Raw genomic sequence first — 22132 nt, 5'->3', positions numbered from 1 at the left:
GAGAGGAAACGAGCGAAAACGAGCGACTGCTCACGATTGCTAGGCTAGCGGAGTATCGGCTGAACGCACCCATTGCACCAGTTCAACTAGTGCAGCTGAGGAACAGCTGCTTAAAAGGAACGGACCTGCTATTAGATTCTTGTGTCAACGACGAATTAACCTATTTAGCTAATTTCTTTTCGAATGTATCTTATCGATAATTAGGCATTTGTTAAGGAGAATTCTCTAAGAACGAAGCGAGGGTGAACAATAGATATGTTGAAGTTCCCAAGATTATTAGTAAATCACGTGAAAGCGTTGGCGACGCCCGCTTTACCGAGCAAGGCGGATCATCTGTCACAACAAACACGGGTAATTTCTTTTAATATTACTCAGGCAAAGATATAGCCATTCGTACTGTACATACACGTGCATTTTGTCATTCCTGAAACCGTCTAATAGAATCTGACATTAATAAGATTATTAAATTGTTTCAATGCATATTCATCTTTAATTCCTATATTTATTTGTTTAACATTTTTTGCAGAACACCTTTATTCTCAAGAGAAGATTTCCAACGTCTCTCCACGCGAAGAATTCCAGGCCCCATCGATTGAAAAAGAGGCATTTTGTATACGATCTCGTTGAGGATACGAATGTAAGAAGAAGGGAACCGGTTGATTTGATTCTAACGCAATACGTAACGGGACTTGGTAATGTGGGCACTCGAGTATCGATGCATCCGTCACGGGCATACCAAGAGCTCTTACTGCCGAGACTGGCCGACTACGCTACTCCTGAGAATATTGAGAAATACACGAAATTGGCAACGGACCAGAAGGACAGCACGCCGTTCAGCTCTGCCTTGGTAGAAAAAACGATCAAGTACCTGTCGCAGAAGCGGATAACAATCACAATGTCGAAGGACGTGCCGTGGACGTTGGAGAAGTGGCATATAAAAGCGAATTTCCGCAAGGCTGGTATCCACCTACCGGAGGACGCTATAGCGATACCCGAAAGGCCAATATCCGGGCCGAATCTGGATCTAGAGGGAAAGGAGTTTTACGTGACTCTTACGATTAATAATCGCGAGCAGGTGAAGGTGAGATGTCTCCTGCATCACTGGACGCTGGAAAAGCCGCCGATACCCGGTGACGAGTTCTGGAAGACGCCAGGCGAGCCGATATTTCCCGAGGACAAGCCGATTTTAGACTCTCTTCCGCCCTTCTGGGTGGAAAAAAAGAAAACTATATCGTATTTCTAATGTATTGTGTTACACTGTAAATAAATAACGCTTAACGGGGAATAAGAATGCACACGTTTTCTTAAAAGTTCCCAACTTAGATATATCTTGAATTCCGCATAAGCATTATGATATTGGTTTACAATGATAATTGTGCTCTTTTGTGCGATTTGATGAGAATCCTCCAACAAGATCTATAATGACTGCCGTTCTGATTTCGGAGTCCAATAAGTGCTTTGAAGTATATATACTTGTACAATGTAGAACTATATCTTCCTAGAATCAATAATTTGACTCTGTTATACCTTCACTGTGTTTGAGATCGTGGATAACCTGGAAATCTCTACTATGAAATCGTAAACAGAAAGCGCTATCATATTTCTATAATATAATATGATAGCTCAATATGGGCGAGAGGTACTTCGCGTGGGATGAAATTTCAGAAGGATTAATTCTATCAAGGTGAGAATAATTGAGAAAATTCGGAATTCTTTTTTCGCGTACTTAGGACACCTCTGATTAGCTTTTTTTACATTAAGATCGATTATTTAATTTTTAAACTTCAAAAATTTACTTGGAACGTGCGGCATAATTTAATATCGCAATATATTTGTGATCGGCATGTGAGCATATCATTGTGATATGTATTTTTATCTGCGAATATCCATACGTTTGTGTTCTAACTATCATTGTTTGTATTTTCATCCTATTTAATAAATTTTTTATCCGTGGTATTACGATTGGATTTGGTTTAATTTTTCGGAAAATACTAGACACTAATTAACATAAAAGAAAGCTCTCGCCAGTACTTTTATTTGTTGAAAATTCCTGTTGCATTGATCAGTGCGGCAAAGGCGGAGGATGAACAAGCCAAGCGACGAAAGAAACGAACCGCTGCCGTCCAAAAGTCGGAAATTTATTGTCCGCACGCGTATCTAATTTTGTGCTATCGGGAAACGTTGAATGACAGCGAAAAGGTGAGGACTGCCCTGATGGAAATAAATATTTTACTGAAAATATTATAATAAAATTTTACTGAAATTCTCTCTCAATTGATCCCATTTTATTGTTATGGCATCAATATTTCAGTAAAAATTTAGTTTTCAGTTAAATTCGGACCCCAGTTCATTATTATCAATATTTCAGTAAAAATTCAGTTAACTTCAGTAAATTTCATGACATAAAAAACTTAACATAAAAAAATTTGTTATTTTTTATAGTATAATTTAACTTTCCTTATATTTCACAATGTTACATTACATTTCATAAGGAAAATTATTATTTATTTTGAAATATATTCAGTAATTTTTCAATAACTTTTATTTCACTTTTCATCGATTTCATAGTATTTTCAGTTGGGCGGATCTGATGGAGATATTTTGCTGAAAGTAAATGCTATGAAATCAATGAAAAGTGAAATAAAAGTTATTGAAAAATTACTGAATATATTTCAAAATAATAATAATTTTCTTTATAAAATGTAATATATAATACTGTAAAATATGAGGAAAGTTAAATTATACTATTGAAAAGTAAAAACAAAATTTCTTTTATGTTAGGTTGTTCATGAAATGGAGTCAATTGAGAGAGAATTTCAGTAAAATATTTCTGTCAGGCTGGAGCGCAGGTAAATTTTTCATTCTCGATACCGAGAATAATTTCTTCAATTACAGATCAAATTTCGGAAGCATTATCTGAGAAAAGTAACGCCAGACGAGCCGGACATCATAATCCTGCAGGACATCAAGGACCTCGTGCTCTTCCTCCTCGTAACGTCCGTCAGTCCGCAGTTCATAAATTTTTTCCACTTGTCGGTCGTGGATCGATTTTTGAGGGCACTGATCATTTACTTCCAACGCTACGTGGAGATATGGGAAGATCTGGTGCAGGAGCGGGCGGCCACCATGAAGAAGGCGCCAAATCCACTGGCGCGCGGACACAGGTCCCGATACGCCGATGAGATGCATGCCCTGCGCTGCGTCCTGGGTAGGGAGTACGTGGACTTGTTGCTGGGCTGCCGGGACGGGCCCCGGTATCATCACATGATGACCGGCGAGAGACGTGCAGCCACGCAATCGCAGGGAGAGAAGGACCTGCGGATCTACGAGGCATTGATAAGCGTGGCCCATCGGGTCGTGTGGATAGCGTTGCAGCGGAAACATTACACCCTAATCGGTACGACGAAGAGCGTACAATGATACACGATGTTCGCAAGATGCTTTGGCATGCTTCGAGCAACTGATCGCCGCGTCGCTGATCGCTTGTTTCACAGAGTTGGAGCTGCACAGGCTGCTCCGAACCGAGGCGTACAACACAGCGCAAAGACAAAGCGGCAGTCGACTTATTCAGGATATGCTGGAGGATGATATCCGTATATTACATGGTCTCGAGACGACGTTGAAAAGCCGAAAATTACTGAGAAACTCCCCCTTGCCTCGCGAGCTGATGTACGCGGATTGCGACTATCGTCTTCTGTCGTTAGGTGATATATATTATTTATAGAAGCATATTCTGTCGTTAGGTGATATATATTATTTATAGAAGCATATTCGTATTCAAGGTGATTTACGGAAATAGTATATTTGAAGATATTTAGAGTATTAGGGTATATAGAAACAGTGCATTTTTATATATCCGGAATGACTTCGACCAAACTCCAACTAATTTAATCGATTAATTCAACCGTTGCTTGAAATAAAATTTCTAACTATATAATTTATCCTTAATCTAATCTTTTTCCACATATTAAACAAAACATTAATAATTCTCACAAGTAAAGATGTCTGTCATGGATTGGAGGGAGGTCCAAGTTCAAACTCTGGCTGGAGTAATATTTTTCGCAATAAATTCTTTAGTTATTTAAAGAATGTTTATTAGCATCAAAAAGTTAAATCGATTTAAGTATGTCGAATTTTTTGTTCCAACGAAAAACTTTTATTTTAAGACCGACAAATAATCGGCGCACAGTTTGGGTGGAGGAAAGTATTATAAGTTCACACAAAAATATTAAGCTACAAAGATCCAGCTCGACTGAAGATAGCATATTGCTATTTACTTGTGAGAATCACTTATCGGTCAAAGTTTCACTTATTATTAATGATTAACAATTTTATCAAAAATAGTACAAGTGATAAGTTAATCATTGGAGTAAATTAATCAAAGTTTGATCGAAGTCATTCTTAATCATCTATTACTAAACCATAATATATCTGCGCAAAGGATAAAGTATTTTGCGTAGCAAAAATATTATAATTGTTCGTACTTCCATCTAAAGGGGTGGTCGATATCGACCTACATCATCCGAAAATCGCTTATCTAAGAAACGCTCTTCTCGTCGACGAGGAGATGCTGTCTCAGTTGAAGATTAAAGTAGGCATCCTGGGTCATAATCGTTCGGATTACGACATAATGTTAATGCCGTACGAACCGGAGGAACCGACGGAACCAACGGAGATTGGTTTACTCGACAAAAAATCGTTGGAGACGAGAAAGAGTATCTTTGTACCTAAAATCTTGGTAAGCGTCCTATCGCTCATGTAAGAACATGAATTTTAACTGGATACGCAAAAAGGATCAAATCTCTGAGATATTTCTATTTCGTGCAAAGGAACAAATTGAGGAGATCGAAAGCTTGCCTGAGGAAGTGATGGAGGAATTCCCAGTGAGAGAGATTCAAGAATTGAACGAAAGATACGACAAGATTCGAGAAAAAGCCCGGATAAAATGGATTCTTCGAGAAATAAAACGACGTGAACGCAAAGCTGTTGACACCTACTCTATAGCGACAACTTTAGATTGAATGCCCAAGGAATTTCACAAGAAATTAAAATGATATTTATGTATTAATACGGATAAATTCTAAATTCTCTCTCGAATATCGATGAAGAATGAATTAACGAATATAATATTTTTGGTTCTTACTTATCTATCGATATAAAAATAAAATACACAAATCCAGTTGTGTTTCGTCTAGCCGACATTATCATTAGGATATGAATAAGGATGGATATAAACTGAACGCTATAACACAATGTAAAAAATATGCTTATTATAATTGTTGATGCCTAATCAAGAGTAATAATGCTGATATTTTACAAGAAGATACACATATAGGTACATTTCAAGCAATGCGTTACGATTAAACTCGGCATTGTCCTGTTCATAAATAATTACTGTACCTAATCGCTACCGCTATATACGTAGTAACAATACATACGACGTTAATTTAATCCCCAATGTGGGTCGACATGTAAATTATCCCGTTTTCGTTTGCATCTACATGCGATAAACTCACTTTAGCGCTTTTTTTTGCAATCGCTTACACTCAGCTAAACGTTTATTATTTAAAGTGCGCTTTGCTCCAGTGCGATCCGTTTCTCTTGAACAAGTAACACGCATTATATCGCAACATAAACCGAAAAGAGAGAATGAAAGGAGATGTTTCAATGTTTGGCACAATGATTTTGATAATAAAAACCAGATTTTATAAACATCTGCCCGTTATTATGCACACACACGTTCGCGTTTTGAGTAATTTGCTTCATCTGTAAGCTAAATATGTAATATATAATAGTTTCCCATCTCATCACGTTGTTACGATATGTATTGAAATTATGATGATTCATAATATATCCGTTTTACCATTACACACGGAATTATAACAATGTACTGTTGTGCACGTGTGGTACTTTAGAAGTCAACTGGCAGTAAGAAATTCAACCATTCACGCCGATCTAGTTTTACTTTCAGAATCTGTGCCTTTATGCTCCTCATAAAAAAAAAGAAAAAGATCCTCTTCTCAAATAATCATCGGAAGAGTGCTCTCTTGAAAAAATATACGTGATAACGTTTTCTTTTACTAATACATAGCTAATGCGCAGCGTGTCATCGTCTCATTATAAGGCTGCAAAGCGTGTTGCACGTTCGGTAACAATGTTGAAAAATGAAAATTTTTTCGGCACTTCTTGCTAATTGTTACTTCATTTAGATATTACAGCTACTCTATCGTCGCTCAACATTTGTCTACATGAATATAATACAGAATGGATAAAATGACAATATTGATCATGCACATATTAACAATATAACGTTATTTAATAAATGTGATTATTTGTGTTACTGTAGGAATCAGATGATGGAAAAAAACGTGATTATATACACTACGTGTCACATATATTTATGTAGACATATGTATAGATTTTTTTTTTATAAATTCAGTCCTGTGTTTGTACAGACACAAGGTTTTATAATGAAAATTAAATTCTGGAAAAATGTATTTTATTTAAATAAAATAAAATTCAAATATAGTAATTTATCCTAGATCAATATTTTTTTCATGTGCTGTATATTTTCACCATTGGAAAAATAATGCAAATACCAATTTTTACATTCTGCAAAATAATGAATAATTTTACTACGACAATTTGCTCTAATGTAAGAATGATATATATGTATGTATATATATATATATATACAAAGTTATATACGAACACCAAATATTTCTTTCAAATATTACGTTTGTTGACTCCAATTATTCTGTACTTTAATTTGTAAAGTTAAACTCCAATTTGTAAACCTGAATACGTTTCTCACAGTTGCTATAGTATAATCGATAACAGATAAAATCATTACAAATCAGTCATAAAAATACCTTTGTACCTATTATTTGAGTAATCAGTAATTAGCTAGACATTACGTGTAGTTCAATAAATATGGGAGCTATTAGAGTAACGTAATTTAGATAACTCCTCCGCTGTTTCTTTCAATAAAAACAAGCCATATATAAAAATGAAAACTTTTTTAGCTCGCGTGTGTTGGAATAAAGTTTGAACCATTTACGTGAATTGCGTTCACTTCCTCTCCATCTACTTATACATTTCGTTACCCCCTCCAAAATGATTGCGTGTATTAATTGCAGCTATAACCATTTTTCTAAGCAAATTTGTCAAGTGCAAGTCAAAGTATCTGCAAATAAGCTACAAAGATATTGCATTTATTATAATAATGACGCAGAATGTCCGTGATTATTTGTCAAAAAGGATGGAATTCTCGATTTTTTACATTACTACTTGTTTGACATAAACCTACCTGGTGGTATTGTACCCAATGCTATTTATACTAAATTCATAAATTTGCTATCGGTTTTTTTTTTCATTTTTTTCATTTGTTACTTTCTGTATGTCAATCCCTGCCATTATCTCGGACTTGCGTGGCTACGTAATAACAGTCTATAACACAATCTTACGTTTAGCAGCACAGACACAAACAGTATTTCTTTCTACGTTACAAGGAACACGCACGAATTCCTTTCAAAAAAAAAAAATTATTACGTTAGGATTGGTGGGGCTACGAGGCAATATCCGACATAAGCTGGGCGAGCAATGCCGGCTCTAAAAGTCCATGCGTCTGCCCCATCCTCTCCAAGTTTCGTACATCTTTATCAACCTCTTCCAAAGCCCGTTGCAATTCCTCCTCTTCTTCTCTCGACGGCTCATAATCTCCGTTTCTACCCTCTATAAATTTAAACAACTTACATTATCTTACAAAATAAATAATTAACGAATTCTACACAACTGCGAGATTCACAAAGTGTAGAATACCGAAAGTATGGATGTCCAATACAATGTGAAATGCAATTACCGATAAATAAGTCGTTAAAAGCATCCGGAGGTAAGTTGTTCAGCACGGTGCCAAAGTCATGCTCGGCAGAGTCCAAGGAAGCGAATACTTCGTTATCCCCAAGCTCGACTTTGAGCCCTCCGCTCAGACCAAGAGAGCCTAATCCCAATCCTAGATTTAAGTTAGACGAATTTGAACTTCCCTGCGGAACATTCAGGTTGTTCAACGTCTTGTTATGGTTTTCACTACAGTTTATTTGGCTCATGTAATGACTCTCCTCGTGCATCAATGCAGCACCCTTGGTAGTCTCTATCTTATTCGAGGGCGGCCGTTTGCGTTTTTTCGGCTTGGACTTGGGTTTAGGCTTCGCCGGGATAGGGGGGGAGGCTGGCTTTTTACGAGCTTTCTTTGGTTTGGATTCTTGAATTTTACGGTGATAATTGTCCCTCTTCCGCGCGTGCTCCGGGCAAAGAGGCAATTCGTGCGCAACGTCAAACACAGGAACACAACACTGTGTGTTGTCACTAAACTTGGCAGTGCAATGCTCGAATAAAAGCTGATCTCCGTTTAACATAATGTGGCGGGAGCAATGCCGAGTACAGGGCAAAGACGTCTGTTGGCATCCCTCCGCCCCGCACGGCCCGCCAACTAGCAACGGCCCGTCGAGTATCTTGCTGGTGCTCGGCGAGTCGCTCAAAGCTCGCGCGGTAGAAGCGGGATCTTTGGAAGCGGCCTCCAACAAGCATCTGACCCTGTGCCGCAGTACAGCTTCAGCGTCAGCCCCCTCGATACGCAACTGAAGCAATTGTCGTTGTAGCTGCGAACGCAGTTGGGACAGTCGAGCCGCTCGATTCGGCGACGCAGTGGACTCGCCGGGGAACCAATGATGCTGATAGATCGTCATCTCGTCCCCACTTGAATCGCTGTCGGATATCTCATCCCCGGCCCTCGGATAATACAACAGCGTGTGGTCCCGACTTTGCCTCCTAGATCGCAATCTCTGCAAATTCTCGGTGTGTTGCTGCTTACGCTTAACTAGATTAGAAAATTTGTGACCCAGGTTCACCCCAATCCCGTCTTCGACGCTCGTCTCCGCCGTGGCATTGACCCCGACAATCTTGTAGCCTGCGCCTGGCACAGGCGCCACCCTTATTCTCTGCTTCACGCATTTCCCCTTCGGCTTGTTGTTCTTGCAACTTTGCATCACTTCGGAATTTGTGGGTGGAACCACCGTGGCATTTCTCCCCGCTGCCGTGGCAAATGGTTCCGGTTCACTGAAAATGTACGGATCAACATCTTGATGTGCCTCGGTTTTCAGCAAAGCCTTCAATCGGTCCGAAAACTTCAATTTATTGTCCATGTTTGAGTTTTCGGAAATAGGGACCTTCATTGATTGCCGCTTCTGTCCAGATCTGTTCCACCTGCATTCTCAAATCCTCCAAGTCAACTTTCTTCCTATCTAGATAAAACTTAGTTCACGCTATGTGCCAAGATCCAAATACAAGCTAAGCTACCCCATTGATTATTAATAATGTAATACTGAGACTGTACATGAGAAAATTAAAAGAATTTTATGTTATATCACAGATATTGCTATTACCAAGTTAGCCAAGTAAAAAAAAAAGAAGATTTAAGCGTATTTGCACGAACCGAACATTATACACTACATAAGACTCAATAAATTAAAAGGTAGATTGGGCGATACACCAGTCACATTTGAGTATATCGATAACGTTACACTATAATGTATCTTTCTCCTCTAAACGTACACAGTCAAACAAGTCATGGAAATTGCGTTAAACTAACAGAAGGCTTGCGGAACGACTCAACGACTCTTTGTATGTCTACAAAGTACAGAGATTAATACTCGACCGGCATCGTCAACGTCGTTCAACGCTACTCGTGACTGCGACCTACGAATGTCCGCGACACGCGGGTTCCCTGGTTCGAACAACAAGCGTGAACTTAGTCCATTGCTAGATCAGGACAAAAACGATCCTTGCCTCGCATAGCAGTGCCTCTACGCCAAGCGACAGCCTACACATGTTGGAGCAACTGCGTCGTCGTCATCATCGTCATCATCGTCGTCGTCGTCGTCGCGTGTCGGGCGGACGTCAGGTCGGTGTGCAGCACTGCCGAAGTGGCACGCCTCGAGAATCCCGCGGTCGGGATCGTGGCCATATCACCGGAGGGTGATCTCCCCGCGCGCGGGGAATGCTCGACGTTCGTCGCTCCGACGGACGGGGTCCTGTCTTTCCTGCCTGCCTGCCTTTTTTCCCCCTCCGTTTAGGTTAGGTTCGCTCACGTCGGGACGACAGGACAGCCCGATCTCAGCGAGGCGATGGGAAGTACTCCCGGGACAGACCTCGCAGCATACTCGTGTCCCACGAAATGAGATCGCTCGCGATCGCAGGGCCCGCTGCTCGGCCACCAGCTCTCGTTCTCGACGTCGGACTCTCTCGACTCGGGGTGATCGAGGTTGGGACGACACACTGGCGATCGCTCCAGCGGACAAAGGCAACGGTCGGGGGCGGCACGTCGGGACGGCCCACGGCACGAGCTTCCTGCACTCGCGCGCGGACTCGCTTCACCACGGGCGATCACACACGACGCGGGTCACACGCGCAAAATTTCTCGACGTCCGTCGATAATAACATTAGAAAGACATGTCAAGACGTGCGGGGGCAGCAAAATGGCGGCCGCGGCGCGGCACGGGCCACGGCACGGGCCAGCCCTCGGGGCTCGGGCGAAAAATCCCTGAGTCCGCGGGCGATAATCGCCGCGGATTCGGCGACGGCGGCGGCGTCCGCGCCGAATTTAATTTCGGACGGCGCCGCGGGCGAGACGCGCGACGAGCGGGAGGCCGCGCCACGTGGCGAAAAGGATGATGTTCCGCGCTCCGTGAAACATAACCTGTACGCCGAGACGTATGTACGGGGTTTTCGAGTGAGCGACAATTTTTCCTTTCAGAGGCTTCTCTCTCTCTCTCTCTCTCTTTCTCTCGTACCTCGCGCCTCGTCGCGTCCCTCGAGCGTTTTAGAAGGAATGCTGGGAAAGGAGATGCGAGGAAATCGACGATCTTCTCGTCGTCATCGTCGGACTCATCAACGCATTCCGTGAATCATCTGACTTTCGAAAGCCGAGACAAGCAGACGAGACTTTCCCCGTATTCGTTCGCGTGAGCCACCGATAACGACTCGGCCAACTATGTCGGCGTTGCTTCATGCCTGATATCAGGATTTATCGCGATTCGCGAGCCATGCGTGAGTACAAGGTTTGTTCCTTGTAGCTGAACTTTTCACACGTCTCCTCCGCATCCTTTCCCTTTCTCCCTCCAGCAACTAGTTATTTATTTCACTTTAAATGCAGGAAGTATGACGTAGTACAATTACAAAGAATAGGATCCTGCGTTTGTTCCTCGCAGCTGAATAATCTTTTGCATCTTCTCAGACAGCACGCATGTCCGAAATCGGGAAGACGTCTTTACGATGTCTTATGTCCCGATTTTGGATACGATACTGCCTGAGTTCTTTTTTTCTCCGACGATGTATCCCACTTCATTTTAGGTACAGAAGGTATAAATGCGCAACTACGAAAGATATTTATTCTTTGTAGCTAAAAACGTTTTATCTCTCGTGTTTCTTTTTCTTCAACATTACATTATACAGGGTGATTCAGAAATACTTGTACAAACTTTGGCAGCAAGTTCTCCACATATGACAAGAAAAAAATGCCACATACACACTGAAAAAATCTAATAGATTTAGATCAGGCAAACACGCAAGTCTGAAATGTAATCTTTCGATTATAATTCAACCAGGCATTTCGCCGGACCACATGTATATATATATATATATATATATATATATATATGACTTTTCTTCTTTAATGTGTGGAGAACTCATCCTCAAAATTTGTAAAAGTATTTCTGAATCACCCTATATGTTCTTATCTTTTACCTTCTATAATCTGATGTAATTCATATTTAAGTAAATACGAAAGTCATCCTGGATGATTGTTGTATGAGTCATTTGAATTTTTGTGCGGCTGATAGGATTGTTTTTAGGAGAAAAAAAAACTTATATGACGATCTTGAAGTCTGCTTTCTACTTTTCTCTTAGAAAATTCTTATCGCGCTACTCGTGTTTGTATTAAATATACGTAACTTTCGCGAATGAAGGTTTGATTGCGGCAATCAAGTATGGAAACATTGGAAACCACGGGTTCGTTATCAGTTTCAAAATCTATAGTTCGTGGATCCGTCGCGAAAAGATTAATTACCCGGAATTCATTAATTTATTTTATTGGTCATTATGCAAGCCGAGTAAATCACTTCACGTTTGCAAAATGGATACGAGATTGTTTAGATCAAAAAGGAGCGTTACGCGATTCAGGGTTTTTCTCTCTTTATGTAACTTCCATAAATTTTGATAATATATAAATGACGATATAATAAATTTTATTATATGTATATATATAAAACGGAGTCCAGAGGAAAGATTTGATAAATCGAATATCTTCAAGTATGATGGCCATGATCGGTTGGCTCGCATTTAAACAACTATAGCTTACAGAAGAGGAAATTCAAAAGTGTCGTCCACCTGTTGATACTTAATAACATTCTCGAGGTTTCGTTTCACCGAGTTGAAACTTTTTAAATCTCAGAAATTACAAGCGCTCTTTTACCAATAAATGAAATAATACATTCATTTATAAGCAATATTGTTGTAATTATATGTATAATATAATTGCAACATATGAAATTTATTATATCGCTATTTATATATATGTATTATATATCACAATTTATGGAAGTTACATGAAAATAGAAAAACTTTTTGTGTATATTTAGAATGCATTGTATGTCGTATATAATGAAATTTATTGTATCGCCATTTATATATTATTTATCAAAATTTATGGAAGTTACATAAAAAAGAAAAACTGTGTATATTTAAAATGCACTGTATGTCATGTAAAAAGAACACGTAAAATCTGCGTGTCGAGAAAAATCTCTTTCATTCAGATGAAACGGAAATTAAATTGGACTCATGTTTGAAATACGTATTTTGTAAATAACAACACTGTGTTATCACAAATGTTTATCTTTCAACAAGGTGCTATACAACAAACTGTGTACACGTGACACACACGCTCGATCGTTCCGATGTTCCTGCTGAAAATCGGCAGAAGTCCGCTCATTTTTTGACAAACTCCATCCGACGAAATACCATGTAATATATTAAAACATATTATGTAACATAAACGTGTGTGTATATACTAGGATGCCTTACGAATCTCAATTTACATTGAGACCTCCATACAATTGTTAATTGATAACAAATAAATTTCAAGTTATTTTACATCATTAACTATTAAATGCACAATTGGCTCAAGGGAAAAATAATTAAACGAAGAATTTAATTCCCTTAGAACGTGAAAAAAAGAAAAAATGTACATTTGTGTGATTTGCTCTAATAAATATATATTCATCTCGAAATTTATTTACTCAATTATATCGGAGATGATTACGTGTGATCTGCGTAGTAATTTGAAAAAGATGTTCGTTACATTAATAAATGATGTAATTATGCAATAACAAACGATTTTTCTCTTACGAAAAATGGATTAGGTAAACGAAAGACGAATAACAATGTATACATACGTATGAACCAAAACATTATGAGAAAGAAGATTCGTGAATACAATATTCATAAGACTACCAATCTGTCTACCTGTTCCGGAGACAAAAATGAAAACTGTCATTCTTGGAATATTCTATTCTTCAAGTCGGTTGAACTGTTCTGACGACATTAAATTCTTAGTTCGAGGTATAGTTTGTGGTAGACCCAAGGGACGGTAATTCTTTTATTACAAAAGTTGTATTTGCAAACTGTTTATGAAATAGTCAGCGAATCTTCGTTACGTCGTTCGTCGTTGAGGTTTCTGTCCTTTAATAACAACTGGCCGGCCTTTTATGAAACCTCGCTTACGCCGTGCATTCTGAAACATCAATGCCCGACCCCCCATAACTTCAACTACGTTTCCTGATCAATCGATGCGTAACGATAAAAACGGCGAAACGATACGAAAAATCGTACGAATAAAAAAAGATAAATCTATTATTCTTTACCTTAAGACTTTACCATAAATGTAATATATGCATACCAACCTTTTTGCTAATATACGAATTCGCACGGCGTGTGATAACTCGCTCGGAAATCGGAATTCTTGGTCTATTAAACTCCGCTGGTTTCTTCACCCTACGAATGTGTTTCGAGATTAATATCAACGCATGACAATAACAGGAAAGTAGTGATACATTTAATTATAAGAGAAACCATCATAATTCACCTGTAAATCCTGACAAGCCAATGTTCAGTGGTGTAAGCTTCCTCCAGATATGTTAACTGGAAGTTCTTATTGCCTATTTCCGCATTACGAGTACGATCGTAACCGTAAGGCGACCGATAGTCTATTTTAACGTCCCCGAACCGGTAGTAACTCAGCTTGTACATCAGTGAGTTCAGTAGAGTTGGGGAGCCTTCAGAATCAACGCGGAATTCCCCCCTTTCGGTGAAATAATCACTCTCGCGAATGTCCTGGGGATGTTCGCCCTCGGCGATACGGACCATCCATAAGAATTTGTTGATATCGTCACCACTATATCCAATCATCCCGCCAAAAATGATCAACACGTAGTCCACATCCAGGGACGTCATGATCTCGTAAGCAGCACTTTCGTTCGAGCTCATCGCTTTACCGACCAGAGCTATGTGCGAATTATTCCATGTATTATTGTCTACGAGGGTAGTTCTGCAAAAGGGAAATTGACGTAGCAATGTCAAATCGCTTTTACATATATATTAATTTAAATACATATGACCTTATAAGTGTTGTACCTGTTAGCCATACCAGCAATCTGGTATCCGTAATCCCACCAGCTCATGACTCTCGCGTCATTGGCCGTGTTTTGGGCTAACCAATAATAAGCCTCTCGAAAATCGTCCAGTATAGCCCTACCGCCGTCGTTACTGTAGGATGCCAAAACGATAGATGGACTAGAGTAAGCATTGCTGGTCACCCACGTGCAGTGCACGGTAAACATCATCAGCAGCATCAGCATGCCGATGAGAACAACGTTACGGAGATTGGGACCTAATCCGTCACCGTTGCCTTTTGACCTCTCATGCTTCATTCTACGAAGTTTACCGGCTTTATCGTATAACGCTCTGCCGGGACTTCTCTCTCTTTCTTCTTCGCTCTCCTCGTTGCTCTCGCTACCGTTGTTTCCGTCCCTGTCCTCCTCTTTGAAGAACAGTTCCACGAGTCTGCTGACAGCGACACCGGCCAGCATACACACCACCGGAGTCAAGGTCAACATAAGCCTTACCATCACACCAGCGAAATAAACGGCACTTATGGCGTACAGTACGACTGCAAAGAAAATCGAATATTAGTTATCGTTAATGATATTTTATCCCAAGACATATTCCAGGATAGCGAATTCTTACCAAAGACACGTTCATCATTGACGTGTGTAATGCAGTACCAAAGACCGACCGGGAACAATGCGACAAGAACATGCAGATCAAAGAAAAAGCTGAACCAAGTTGTCGGTTGATGTTCCGATACAGACGCTATTATAGGGATATGTATCTTGGCATAACCGGTATCCCACAATGAGTAAAATCTACCGCTCCAGGGGGCGACAACGCCGGCGTACGTTAATACGATCAGAATGAATAGGAGCATAGCAGTTGTTACAGCCACCACACCACCGAAATATTTCATCTCGGACTTAGTAAGTACAGTTCTTAAGTATCTGAAATCAGAGAAACCACGATATGAGTACACAGCAATTGGTGTGTTTCCAAAATGTCTGGGTCAATTCTCATCAATGTAATTTTCGGATGAAAAATATGCTGTACAAACAAACGCAAATTTTTTTCTGTGTTACAAACATCAATAGTTGCAGGATAGTATAAGTAAAATTTTCAAAATTCAAATAACTATGCAAGCATTATTTGATATTGTTCGGCATTGGATATGACAATAAAGTTTGAATTCACAATTAAACTTTATATAATTGTAAGTCTTTTAGTTTGCACTATTTTTACATATTCTGTTAGCAATAGACTTTAATCAAGTCCTTTATTTCTGTTTTATCTTTTATGCTTGTGATTATCAATTTAGACAAAAAGAGGTAATTTTCATCAACCATTGAACTATTTGTGGATGCATTTTATCCATGTATTGGATGTATTGGAATTTTACTATATATTTATACTTGCAGTTGAGAGTTAAGAAACTAGTGAAATATGTTGATAGTCTAGCAAAATTTTATAAACATTTTAGGAACATGCAGTTGTATCACTACAGATTGATAATGTAGATTAAAATAATGCAAATAATAAGTCAATTAACATTATAGAAACAATACATACCTAAACGCTGCTACAAAGATTATAAGACCGAATACACCACTCGCTGCCATGTGCTCGGAAGTTCTAATCGGCTGAAAACCGACGAACGGTATTTGCATACTCAGTAAAAGTCCAAGAACGTAAAACGTGGTATAACTGGTGAATAACCGATTGCTAAAGCGATTCAGGACCAGTAAGGCAAATACATGGAGTGGAATCAGATTGATAATGAACACGTATCCTCCCCATGCCGATACCATGTAAAAGTAAGACAGGGCAGTTACACTCGCCCAGAAGATCGAGCCGGTCTTGACTGATTTAACCCAAAGATAGTAAGTAATTTGCAATGCAAAGATCGCGATTCCCTCGTTGTCGTAACTGCCGGCTACGGATCTCGAGATGTAGCCAGGTACGATGGCGATAAAACAAGCGGCAAACAAGCCAGCTCCGGCACTCCATATTTCCTTCGTTAATAAATACGTCGATATGGCAGTAAGGCCACTAAAAATTGGAGCTAGGAATACACATATGTCTCTTATATGCACTGGTATGTTCAGAGAGTGCAGTATGTAGTGTATCGATCCAGATGTTATCATGAGTCCAGGATAGACGGTTCCGCCAACAATCCGGCCCAATGGATACCAAGCCCGTTCGTCGAACCAATTTAAAAAATTGTAGAATCCATGCTGCACCATATATGCCGTCGCTCTGTAGTTGAACCTGAATTTGAAATACATTTGTCACATCTCAACCAGATAAAAATTCAGTGTTGTTTAATGTTTCGTTTCTTAAAATGCTATTTATTTTGTCGAAATAAATCAATGTACAGGCAATTGAAGAAACAAGATAGAAGTTAACAAATTATAAATTATTTAATCCATCAATACTTAATTCCCCCACGTTGTTTCCATTTAAGTACGAAATGTCGTCCGTTATCTCGCGCTCTCGTTACATAACGGTAAAATATTACAACGAGAATTTATCGTTCCTTCATGGGATACGATAACACTCGGCACGGTTGAACGACCGCGCGCCGGATACCTACCAGGGATCGAATTCGTGTATAATGCTTTCGAAGCGTATGACCGCGAAGAGCCTCGAGGCGAAGCCCGAGATCCAGGCGAGCAGGAGAACGGTGAAGGTGATGAGGGAGCTGAAGCCGGCGTTGTTCATCAGCGTGGAGGACTTCATCTGCTTGATCGTCGATCTTTTGTCGGGGAACATGACCTTCGCGTTGGCCGACGACATGGAGGACGAGGACGATGACGAAGAAGACGGGGGCAATTGTTGCTGCTGTTGCTGTTGCGACAACGACGACTTGTTCGGCAACATGTTTTTCCGTTGCCCCGTGTCCACCACGAGCGTGGATTATTAGACGTACGACACCGTATATATATCCGCGTTATCGATACTCACAACGTGGCGTTCGCCATATGTGCATCAGAACTTGCTCCGCGGTCCCGCGCGCGACACACGTTGCGCGAGTCGTGAACGGCGCGCGACGAATTATCAAATGTCTCGCTACACACTTAAACTCCTAAACCTCTCGAAGGCTAGGACACGTCGAACGCCGGCTACGTGTTAAACATGACTTCCACCGTAGCAGTCGCGGAACGCGGAGCCCGCACCAGAGCGCAGCAGTAGACAGGAAGTCGGTGTGTTCGAAGTTTCGAACATGCGCTACCGGACAAGTCGAAAGGGCCACCTTCGAACTTCGTCCAAACTCCGATTAAACTCCGATTAACTTAGAGCCAGTTCCACAAACGTCGGTTAACTCTTAACCTCAGGTTAACTTATCCTTTGTTTCTTTCTAACGTCCCCCTTAGAAAGAGACGAAGAGTAAGTTAACCTAAGGTTAAGAGTAACCGACATTTGTGGAACTGGCCCTTAGGGCCAATTTCACCAACCACAGTTAGCTTAACCGACGGTTAAAGTTAGCAGGATTGAAAGCAGGGTGGATTCATTTCTATTGGTCAATTCTGTTAACTTTAACCATCGGTTAAGCTACTGTGGTTGGTGAAATTGGCCCTTAAGGGCTCAGTCACAATGAGAGGAATAAGGAATAAGATAAAGGAATAAGGAATAAGGGAATGTCGCATCTCACTTCAGTACACATACATTAAAGTGAGATGAATTATGCCTTATTCCTAATTCCTTTATCGTATTCCTTATTCCTCTCATTGTGACTGAGCCTTAATCGTTGATTAAAGGGTTGCCAACGTGACAAAATTGTGGTCGCGTTCAGCCCAAGCCGCTCAGTAGTAGTCTCGCTTCTTCTTCTTTTTCTTTTTTTTATTAGTTGATGCATGGACAATATGGCGCTCTGTCCACTGCTTGTTTGAGCTCAGTAGCAGTCGATTGGCTCTTACTTTTAGAACCAACCAATCAACGCAGAATGTTCATCAGTGTTCATAAGACGAACTCAACAGTTGTGCAACAGTTGTGTCTGCTGAACGCACCCGTTTGTTGCCTGGCGATATACCCTGCGTTCAAAAACTTTACTCGGGTGAAGTCGGATGCACACCGTGTCATTCTATCTTTGTTATTTACTAAAAGTTGAACAAGGACAGAATGATGCTGGTGTGCATCCGAGTGAAGTTTTCGAACGCAGCCATAATCGACTTAACCTAATTTTTCGTTACATATCTTTTTTTATATAAAAAAAAAAAATAGAAGCTGTGTGCGAGCGTGAATCGGACAGCAGCCTAAATTGTTTTGAAATCAATGCATTGTTGTTGCAGAACATAATCATAATAGAGGAGGGCCTTCCGGGGCATTAGGGCCATTTTTAAGAAGAAGAAGTAGAAGAAGTAACAGGAATGCATATATCATAAATAATAATATATTATAAATAAAATACATTGAGAGACTCAAATGTTCTCCAGTAAGGCCAGGTTAATAAAACGCACAGGGAAGAATCCTATTGGGCGTTATGATTTTTTAAAGCTATTGGCCACTGAATATAATACAACGTCGTCTAAAGGTAAAAAGATTAACGCTGTTTAGCATCTCGCTTACAAAAAGATGTTCTATCAATAAAATATATTACATTTCTCGCATGTTCAATAACAATAAATCATGTTTCAAATTATTAGACGCGCAGGAGCAAGTATTGGCAAACTTAGCGAACTTTGCCTATGACCCTGTAAACTACGGATACATAAGGCAGCTAAAAGTAATCGATATATTTCTCAACGCCTTGTCCGAAAGCAATCCAAAGTTGGTACGTTTCGGTGTCGCTGGTCTTTGCAATTTATGTTTAGGTAAGCATATTTATAATACAGATAAAGAGTCACGTAATATTTGCTGCATTATACGTAATACTGTTCTTTCAGATGCAATAAATAAGATATACATCCTGCGTAATCGAGGTGTCGAGTTAGTATCATCGTTACTTTTTTCTGAAGATGAGGAAATCTTGCTCACAACAATTACTACCTTGATGTTCTTGGTCACATCTGAGTCGGTAGAGGAGATAACATCGCCCAAAATAATTAAACGCATGCAGGAACTTTCGGATGTGTCATATGAACATACACGTGTTAAAAACATGGCAACTTTGTTCCTGGACGACTATTGTAAAGTGAATGATGCGGAGAAAGCGAAGAGAGAACTATAATTAGCCTGTTTGTGAAAAGTAAATAAATCTACTTTATTAAATAGTTAAATCTAATGCTCCTTATTTATAATTAAGCGCTCCATTCTATAAATTGATAAATATTTGTAACTTGCATGTGTAAGAGATAACATCATGAAGCTAATTCGATTCTTTGCCGGGTTTCTCAAAAACCACTCTGTAAGAACTTCCAAAATAAGATCGTTTGCCGATACAACAATGAACAATCTGAGAGAGGGAGACCAAGTGTCAGTTTTAAAAGTGATAACAAATGACGACATACTTAAGTTTGCTGAATTGACAGGCGATCATAATCCGATACACACTGAATCAGCAAGAAATATTGCGCATGGTGCTTTGCTTAACGGCCTAGTGTCAGGCTTAATTGGTACAAAGTTACCTGGTGCAGGTACCATAGTTATTGAACAAAATCTCACGTTTCCTAAACCGTGTTATGCTGGCGATACTGTAGAAGTCATAGTAAAAATTACATCGGTGAGAAAAATCATTAAATGTGCGTACATGTGTATTGCTAATGGAGATAGAATAGTGTTAGAAGGAGAAGCAAAACTTATGAGAAAGATATTGTAATATACTTACATATAATATTGTATCTATAATATTTTATTATTTACATACTGTAAAAATATTTAATATTTAGTATATAGAATTATGAAAATAAAAATTATTTAATAAAAATTTAATAAAACAATAAAATTTTTCTGTTTCAAGATGTGTATGTATAGATACTTCTCTATTGATCTCTTGATAATTGTAGAAAATAGATATTTATATGTAGAGTTTACAATTATTCTTTAAAAGTTCTCTCTTTACAATCGTATCTGAATATCATCGAAATTTAAGTTAAATATTGGCTGTTGCAAATGCGCATGGTATATCTCGATCATAAATACAAACAATTAAAATGGAACTCTTACTAAAATCTGAGGTTTTGCTTAGCAAGCATTCCAAATGTGGCCCATGGAAGCATTGCGACACAATATAACTTTAAAGATTTAAAGCATCGGCCGTACATTCGAGTGGAGTTTTGTGAGGTGATAGGTAATACAGTGAAGTTCTGCAGAAAGAAATCTGCAGTGAGTATAAGTCAATTTAATTTAATTATTGACAAATGATTACGGATATTTCTCAGAAAAAGGTATGCTCCTCTTTTTATCTCTTTAATTATTTTTTGGAATCATTTAATATAAATTAATCTGGCTAATATATATACTACGTTTACGCGAGCGTTACTTCTGTAGTAACTTATGATAATTCACTCGTTTACGCGGAGTAAATTATCGTAAGTTACTACAAAATCCCGTTTACGCGAAGGAAAATTCCGTTTACGCGAAGGAATTATCGTAAGTTATTTACTACAGAAGTAACGCTCGTGTAAACGTAGTAATAGTTAAGATTGAACAGAAAGCGATGTTATAATAATAACAGCAGCTTACATTCCAGGTCAAAATGTATTTAACATTAGTGATGGCTCTTTGCATATCGTATTCTTATGCAGAAAGTAATAGTACTGTTACAAGTACTATTAAGCCACAATATAAGTCCTCAAATACAAAAGAACAGCCAACCGGCTGCGTCTGTGCCGTATTCTTAAGCGGACAATTCAAAAAAGGCAGCAAGGAGCAACCTAAAGGATATCCTGCACTTCTCCATGAACATCCCGATCCGCTTCCATGTAATACTGTTGGGAACAAACTTTGCGTCAACAAATGTCTCGATGCTGTGAGTTTTTAAATTTTTATTCTTGTAAGGAATATTATATATTTTTTTTCATGATATTTTTAAGCTGGAATACTTGTTAATAACGAAAGATTAAAATATTTCACAGATAGTGAAACATTTACCAAATAGTCCAGCAATTCTCTGTGCTTCTATAGATCGTGATTGTCACAAAGAAAGGGTGAGCATACACACTCACATATAACATACACATATAAATTAATATTTATTATATCTTTATTTGAAATTGTTATAAAAACAGAATTATTTCGTGTAGTGAAACCATACGATATTTCTTTGCAGGCTTATCTCTTTATCAAGAATTGCAAAGATGAGTGGACAAATACGAATCTGTCAGCCGGTAGAGAATATTGCTGTAAAGATGGCACGCCATATAAGTGTTGATTAACGTATATTTATAGGATAGCATCTCTGTAAGACAACTTATAGTTTGTAACTTTGGCAATTCTAATAGCAATTTCTAATAAATGCATTAACTTGACGCCCATA

The 22132-nt window shown here is 39.1% G+C and overlaps 5 protein-coding genes across 8 annotated transcripts; 3 read left to right on the top strand and 2 right to left on the bottom strand.

Annotated features, from left to right (window-relative positions):
* Window positions 1-249: 249 nt before the first annotated feature.
* Window positions 250-1326, top strand: LOC112453973 (39S ribosomal protein L9, mitochondrial; the record flags this gene model as incomplete). Its single annotated transcript, XM_025015051.1, has 2 exons — window positions 250-351; window positions 527-1326. Coding segments are annotated over 2 exons (819 nt in total), but the record flags the coding sequence as incomplete, so codon positions are not given.
* Window positions 1327-1538: 212 nt separating this feature from the next.
* Window positions 1539-5225, top strand: LOC112453987. The gene is made up of 6 exons (XM_025015077.1): window positions 1539-1684; window positions 2067-2199; window positions 2896-3397; window positions 3495-3704; window positions 4497-4738; window positions 4830-5225. Exons 1-6 carry the CDS (start codon window positions 1629-1631, stop codon window positions 5019-5021), a joined length of 1335 nt encoding a protein of 444 aa, XP_024870845.1. The 5' UTR covers window positions 1539-1628; the 3' UTR covers window positions 5022-5225.
* A 30-nt stretch (window positions 5226-5255) lies between these two features.
* LOC112453986 (INO80 complex subunit D) lies at window positions 5256-10556 on the bottom strand. Of its 2 annotated transcripts, XM_025015076.1 has the most exons (3): window positions 9844-10556; window positions 7862-9261; window positions 5256-7734 (listed from the first exon to the last, which is right to left on the bottom strand). In XM_025015076.1, exons 2-3 carry the CDS (start codon window positions 9228-9230, stop codon window positions 7568-7570), a joined length of 1536 nt encoding a protein of 511 aa, XP_024870844.1. In that variant the 5' UTR covers window positions 9231-9261; window positions 9844-10556; the 3' UTR covers window positions 5256-7567. The 2 variants fall into 2 exon arrangements, with proteins under 2 accessions (XP_024870844.1, XP_024870843.1); XM_025015075.1 differs by having other exon boundaries at window positions 7862-10556.
* A 2338-nt stretch (window positions 10557-12894) lies between these two features.
* Window positions 12895-18184, bottom strand: LOC112453984 (dolichyl-diphosphooligosaccharide--protein glycosyltransferase subunit STT3B). 3 transcript variants are annotated; one of them, XM_025015069.1, is made up of 7 exons: window positions 17312-18180; window positions 16288-16986; window positions 15355-15665; window positions 14743-15277; window positions 14195-14656; window positions 14013-14103; window positions 12895-13843 (listed from the first exon to the last, which is right to left on the bottom strand). In XM_025015069.1, exons 1-7 carry the CDS (start codon window positions 17596-17598, stop codon window positions 13763-13765), a joined length of 2466 nt encoding a protein of 821 aa, XP_024870837.1. In that variant the 5' UTR covers window positions 17599-18180; the 3' UTR covers window positions 12895-13762. The 3 variants fall into 3 exon arrangements, with proteins under 3 accessions (XP_024870837.1, XP_024870839.1, XP_024870838.1); XM_025015071.1 differs by having other exon boundaries at window positions 13782-13872; window positions 17312-18183; XM_025015070.1 differs by having other exon boundaries at window positions 13786-13878; window positions 17312-18184.
* Window positions 18185-18852: 668 nt separating this feature from the next.
* On the top strand, window positions 18853-22124 carry LOC112453988. The gene is made up of 7 exons (XM_025015078.1): window positions 18853-19249; window positions 19362-19529; window positions 19602-19770; window positions 20068-20377; window positions 21347-21625; window positions 21732-21803; window positions 21926-22124. Exons 1-7 carry the CDS (start codon window positions 19141-19143, stop codon window positions 22025-22027), a joined length of 1209 nt encoding a protein of 402 aa, XP_024870846.1. The 5' UTR covers window positions 18853-19140; the 3' UTR covers window positions 22028-22124.
* Window positions 22125-22132: the final 8 nt, after the last annotated feature.

Source organism: Temnothorax curvispinosus, unplaced genomic scaffold, assembly GCF_003070985.1.
Source record: "Temnothorax curvispinosus isolate PA1 unplaced genomic scaffold, ASM307098v1 QBEX01004771.1, whole genome shotgun sequence".
NCBI classification, from domain to species: Eukaryota; Metazoa; Arthropoda; class Insecta; order Hymenoptera; family Formicidae; genus Temnothorax; species Temnothorax curvispinosus.
This window is presented reverse-complemented; position numbering and strand designations above follow the sequence as displayed.